This window comes from Solanum pennellii, chromosome 9 (assembly GCF_001406875.1).
Source record: "Solanum pennellii chromosome 9, SPENNV200".
NCBI lineage: Eukaryota > Viridiplantae > Streptophyta > Magnoliopsida > Solanales > Solanaceae > Solanum > Solanum pennellii.
In genome coordinates, this window is record NC_028645.1 from 77,841,504 (window position 1) to 77,847,914 (window position 6,411).

At 34.1% G+C, this 6,411-nt stretch overlaps 3 protein-coding genes across 3 annotated transcripts; 2 read left to right on the forward strand and 1 right to left on the reverse strand.

Annotated features, from left to right (window-relative positions):
• The first annotated feature begins 93 nt into the window (after positions 1 to 93).
• LOC107030834 (monothiol glutaredoxin-S2-like) lies at positions 94 to 724 on the forward strand. The gene has a single exon (XM_015232071.2). The coding sequence runs from the start codon at positions 141 to 143 to the stop codon at positions 447 to 449; it is 309 nt and encodes a 102-aa protein (XP_015087557.1). The 5' UTR covers positions 94 to 140; the 3' UTR covers positions 450 to 724.
• Positions 725 to 1,419: 695 nt separating this feature from the next.
• LOC107031767 (NAD(P)H-quinone oxidoreductase subunit T, chloroplastic) lies at positions 1,420 to 2,481 on the forward strand. The gene is made up of 2 exons (XM_015233239.2): positions 1,420 to 1,864; positions 1,948 to 2,481. Exons 1-2 carry the CDS (start codon positions 1,473 to 1,475, stop codon positions 2,366 to 2,368), a joined length of 813 nt encoding a protein of 270 aa, XP_015088725.1. The 5' UTR covers positions 1,420 to 1,472; the 3' UTR covers positions 2,369 to 2,481.
• On the reverse strand, positions 2,387 to 4,749 carry LOC107031768. Its single transcript, XM_015233240.2, has 2 exons — positions 4,511 to 4,749; positions 2,387 to 2,764 (listed from the first exon to the last, which is right to left on the reverse strand). Exons 1-2 carry the CDS (start codon positions 4,564 to 4,566, stop codon positions 2,572 to 2,574), a joined length of 249 nt encoding a protein of 82 aa, XP_015088726.1. The 5' UTR covers positions 4,567 to 4,749; the 3' UTR covers positions 2,387 to 2,571.
• Between the last annotated feature and the right edge of the window lie 1,662 nt (positions 4,750 to 6,411).

Below are 6,411 nucleotides of genomic sequence, written 5' to 3' on the forward strand. Positions count from 1 at the left end.
GTTAGAGGAAGCATATTGAATCTTCACAAGTCACTATTAGTATATAAATAGCTTCAATAAGAGTTTCAAATTCATCATCAATTCAACAAGTTATCAATTCTCTTATATTACATTTAATCTTTTTTTTTCATTAATTAAAAATGGAGTCATTGAAAAAAATGGTAGCTGAAAAGCCAGTGGTTATGTTTAGCAAAAGCAAGTGTTGTATGTGTCACACTATAAAGACACTTATATCAAGTTTTGGTGCTAATTTAACTGTATATGAATTGGATGAACTTCCCAATGGGCTACAAGTGGAGCGAGCTCTGCTGATGCTAGGCCGAAGGCCTAGCGTGCCAGCAGTGTTCATTGGACAAGAATTAATTGGCGGTGCCAATGAGATTATGAGTCTTCATCTAGAGGGAAATCTTGTTCCTCTACTCATGAAAGCTAAAGCTCTTTGGCTATAGTGTATATATATATATACACTTTTTTTTTCTTGCTTTACATATCTAGCATGCGAAATTTACTGGCATGATTAGTTCAGACTTACGCTAGTAAAACTACAATATATCATGTAGAAAGTGCATATTAACACCTTGTAAGTTTGGTTTTTCTTAATGTTTGTGGAATTGAGCATCTTTTATGTAGCATGCTCAATGAAAACTCTGTTTTCTCAAACAAGTGTCTTTTAATGTATCTTTAAGCATTGTAATAATAAATTATATACAATGCCATACTTCAACATGACTTGTCATTCTCTTTTAATTATTTTTGTTAGATGCTTGAGTATGAAGTTGTGTTTTCTCGAGAGACGTGAATCCAGGATTTAAAGTTTGTAGATTCAGAATTTATTCAAAAAGTAAAATATGTGATATTTGTATAATGATCCTGCCTTGTGAATTGAAAGCAAGATAGATTTAAAAAGGGTTAAAAGAACAACTTGGCTCTCTTTTATTTGCCACAAAAAAGAAAATAAATTACATTGACCTCCAGTTCAACAATTCAAAGAACAAGTTACGAGTTAGCTCATCCTATAAAATTAGTTTAAATATACGTCAGCTAACTTGAATATCATGATAATTATATAAAAAGGAAAATATAGAGACAAGGGGTGTGTTGCGTTCCGAACACTAACTCACAAACTCATTCTTTTTGCCACCCAACCCCCAAGGGTATGATTGTATTTATAGGTGGCAATGAGAGGGTAAGACTGAATTTGTGCGGGTTAAAATGAGCTGAGTTAATAAATCGACAGGTTATTGATCCGCCCAAAAGTTACTTGGACTGAAATGGACTAAAACGTGGATCATAACTCAACCTGTCCAACTTACTTTTATAATTTTTTAGTACCTTTAAAAATGTATATAAATTGTCTTGAAGTTAAAAGAGTACAAAAGTCAAAAATCAAAATTATTGATATTTCACAAATGTAGACAAAAAAGCAAACAAAATGTTTAGTTATTTCCTCAACCACACAGAAAGACAAGGTGATGAGAAAGCCCCTCCCTCTAAGACTACTCAAATCAGACACAAAACAAATTTCCAATTCCATGGCCTCAGCAACAGCTCCACCAGCTCCATTCACCTTTCTTACAAGGAACCAAACCAATAATGAGCACAGAACAGATACCAGATGGTTGACAAGAAAACAAAGAAGACGCCGTGTTGGCTTACAAGTTTATGCAAAAGAAGAAGGGGCTACTGGGCGACAACGTGCTCCTCCTGGTGTTGACACAAGAATTCACTGGGAAAACGAAGATGAAGGATGGGTAGGAGAGAGTAAGTCACGGTCCACACAAGAACGAATCAAAACAGACGAAAAGAATCTCTTTGATGAAAAATTCTCAGACCTCCTCAACAGTTCAGCTAATTCTCACTACCAGTTAGTCTTCATTTTCTACTTTGCTATCATCTTATCTCTTAATGTGTGGCTCACAGTTCATAATTCTAATGTTTCAAATTCAGGTTCTTGGGAGTATCTGCAACAGCTGATCTAGAGGAAATTAAAGCTGCATATAGGAGGCTATCAAAGGAGTATCATCCAGACACAACTAATCTTCCTATAAGAGCAGCATCAGAGAAATTCATGAAACTAAGAGAAATTTATGATGTCCTGAGTGATGAGGAACAACGTCGATTCTATGATTGGACACTAGCTCAGGAGACAGCAAGTCGAGAAGCAGAGAAAATGAAAATGAGGCTGCAAGATCCACGCATGCTGGAAGTAGAAAACTGGGAATCTGTTCCAGACATGGTGGATCGACTTGGTGGAAGAAACATGGAGCTGAGTAATCAGGCAAAAACTGCCCTCACATTTGATATCTTGATTATCATCTTTTCGTTTTGCTGCATTATATATGCAGTAGTCTTCAAGGAACAATATTAACAGGAACAACTATGTGCATTATACAACAACAATATTCTATACTGTCAATACGCAGTTCATACACTACAATGACAATGGATTGGGAAACAGAACGACTAGAGCTTTAGTCATAAGCATAACTATAGTTTATTTCTATTGAGCTTACAAATTTACACTATTGTCTTTTCATGAGATTATTGATAGCAAATGAAGAAACAATTCTCTCATACATCGATAAAATCTTTCATGATGGGGCTATGTTTCTCAATGTTAGCCTGCCTACGCCAATTACTCACTGCATGCTTAACGGTGTCACTGGCTTTCTGTATTTCCTCAGCAGAAAATTTGTGTTCCACAATGCCTAGTGGACCAGGTTGTAGTACCTTAACTACAGTTTCCATATCCAGCTCCAGTTGCCTGTTAAAACAAACACCAAAATAATGCTGAAGACATAGAAATTCATATTCACAATTTGATCTTTGTGTCTCATTCTGGTCTAAAAGAGAAAATTAGAACAAATCCAATTGAAGAGTGCTTTGAAGCGCACGTTCCTATCAATCTGCATTTAGATACCTACTCTTCAATCAATAAATAATAACAAAGAACAAGAAAATACCAACGGTCATTCTAATTGCTAATTAGAAACAAGAGTTTCTCATTTCTTGATAACACAACTCCGTAATTCTCAAGAGTTTGATAAGTTCTAAAATTTCACTTACTCTTCAAATATCAAATGAATTAACTAATGTAATCCTACAACAGAAGTTGGCACCTTCTCTCAACCAAAAAGGAAAAGGATACTTCTGTGTTATAATAGTATTAAACTGCCATACACATTGGTTTCTGTAAGATATAGAACTCCCAACACTTGGACCTTTTTCCTCATAAATGTGGTTCTGGTCCAAGCTTGTGCCACACCGACTAATTCCACTGGGTACCAGATACTTCTCACCAGTGCAGGTACCAGACAACTCTGCCCAAGCTCATGAATACAAGTTATGCTTTGGAATGAAAGACAATTCCAAATCCTCTTGGTCTACGAACAAGAAAGCTATAAGTAATGCAAATATGAATCTTCTCATGGAGAGTTTGATCCTAGACACCGAATGCTTTTGTCTCTCTTGGGGATTGAGCTTGAGACTTCATGGTCCTCAACCCACTTCATTGACCACTAGGTCACGTGCTTGGGTAGTAACAATTTGAACATTTACAAGGCTATGTATTGGAGAATTAGCTCTAAGATGTTCTATCTTCATTGATTAGTTGCTTAAACATTATAATATACGGAACAATGTGTCAGGGAGGCCATGGAAAGGGATCAAAGTCAATATATAAGGATCAAGCTCGTAGCAAGCGTAATATCAATCAATCAAATATGCCTCCATTGCACACGAGTTGGAATCGACATATGAATCCTCTTAATGCATTTGGCTACAGTCGGGCTCATTTTAATTCTCAAGTCTCTATGTTTTTTTTTCTTTCCATTCCTGCATCGAAGTCCTACAAATTGTGCACATGAATTGGGCTGAATATACTCAGAGAATCTCTCAACAATGCCACCAATACAGCTAAAAATGCAGTACAACCATCAAATACAATTACCGGATCAGCAAATAAAGTACAATATGACCAGAATATGACGGAGAGAAAATACTTGCATATAGCTTCAAAATGTGATTATTCTTTTTTTCCAATCTCACCAGAAAAGACGAACATACTGTTCATATAGAAATAAAGCCAAAATTACAATATAGAAACTTTGATTGGTTCCAAACTTCGAGAGAAAATCAAAAGACATTCCTTGTAAACAGTGGTCACCGAACTAACAATCGAGAAACAGTCAAGCAAATCTAATTATAGACTCATCAAGAAAAATGATAAAATTACAAAGCCTATATATCAATCTAGTATTAAAATTAGTTTGATTCTACCATCTCTATTCATGTTAATTTCCTGCAAATGCTAAAACATTTCAATATTCAAAAATCCATAGATTTGAAACCGCCCAGAATCAACTATACTTCAGTAAACTCATAGATTTCAAAGCATAAATAAATCAATAATTCAGATATAACAGTGTAAGACCAAAATGATTAACATTCCATATCATCTAGGTACAAATTAGCTACCGCCGCCGAATAAGCAATGAGATGTAGAATTTACCTGAAGAGCCTGGAGAAGGGTAACACATTGCGGAGTTTCGACAGTGATACGGTCATCTTCCTTCTGCCTATTCCTATCAATTTCCCCTAAAACTGTGCTAAACTTCAAACAAATTTACTATCTGATTAGGGTTTCAGCTACAGGGAAACGAGGCCGGGGAGAAGGGAGGGGGGGTTGTGGGTAATCACTCGGTTTCGGGTCGGAAAGGATCCGACTCTCCTGATTCGTCAACGCCTTATTTTCTTTCTTGTTTATTTTTTTTAAAGAAAAACTAATAAGAAATTTTCATACATTTTAGGGCTAACTAGGTCATATCTCGAAAGTTTCATCAATTACAAAAAAAATTTATATCTTATATCAGATACATTGTAAATGATAAATAACTTAATGAGAGAATGTATATGATGTATCGAGCGGAGGAAGATGTTTTCGAGATATATTTAAAGGGGAGGATGTTTCTGAGAGATTGTATGGGATGTATCCAAAAAATTTAGAGATATAATAGTTGATATCTTAGTTTAGTATTTATGCAATTTTTCTTTTTGTTTAATCTCTAGTGTCGCATAATTATTATTTTCTTTTAATTATTTTAAAATATAATTTTAATTGCCTTATTCTTGAAATATCATGATTAAGTTTTTTGGTAGGAAAAGGTTATGATTAATTAGTATTTCTATGTAGTTTCAATTTCAACTAGGGAGGTTCATAATTCGGTTTAAATTAGTTTTTGGTTAAACTAAATTCAATATAATTCATATTTTTGGTTTGATCGTAATCGATTTCATTTGATTTTTAAAAGATCTATACGATATTTTCCTACTACAAGAAAGGATTTTCTTTTCATTCTTTGTCTGTTTGTCGACTTATGAGTAATTATTTACTGCCCCTTTTACTATGACTTATGAAAGAAAATTTTGATTGCATGATATTAATCCACCTTTTATTTGAGTGCTTATCGTATCCAAAAATATGAGAGCTTATAACTAAAAAATAATGTAGCTATATATATTTTTAGTACTTTATTTGGTTTTATAAAAAAGATATATTTATTTTTAGAAAGAAAAGTCTCGCTAAAAAATATTGCATAACAAATTGGGAAAATTATGCGAATTAGCAAATATATACTAGTTAATTAGCTAACATAGCTATAGTTTGAATTAATTATCACTTGCAGCCTCTTTTTAGCTATAATTATGTGCATCTCTCTCCTCTCTCTCGCCTCTCTCCTCTCTTATACATACACAAATACAAATTATGTTGAATCCATCCCATTGTTTTAGTCAATTTTAGCTATTCAATTGGTACAAGCAATTGTTAAAAATGAATAGTAATTGGAGTTGAAAAGAAAAGATTTGGTAGTTGGCAAATGGTAAGATTTGCAACCATTTTTGACTTTGCTATGTTTACATATGTCATTAGTGACATAGGTATGGTTTTATCCTTCTATAAATAGAGCATTCTTGCTCATTTGTAGAACACACCAAGTTAGAGAGAAAAACCATTTTGAGAGCAAAGTGAGGTATTCCATAGACTATACAAGAAAATAGTCTGTGAAGAAAAATAGAGTGTGAGCGATATTTTAGTAAGACGGAAACCAAAAGAGTGTTGTTCCTTTTAAGTGTGTAGTAGTCACTTTGAGTGTTGTATTCGTGACTACACAGTGTAAAATTCCTTACTATAGTAATATTAGTTGCTTCTCTTGGCCCGTGGTTTTTTCCCTATTTAGAAGGGTTTCCACGTAAAATTCTTGGTGTCGTTATTTTTCCATTTTATTTCCATTACTTTTACCATATATACTTTTGTGTTTGTCTGCGTTTTCCCAACAAACTGGTATCAGAGCCAAGGTTTTATCTGAGTATGCTCTGTGGTTGCAGCACAGTCTGAACTTCCACATCAGAAAA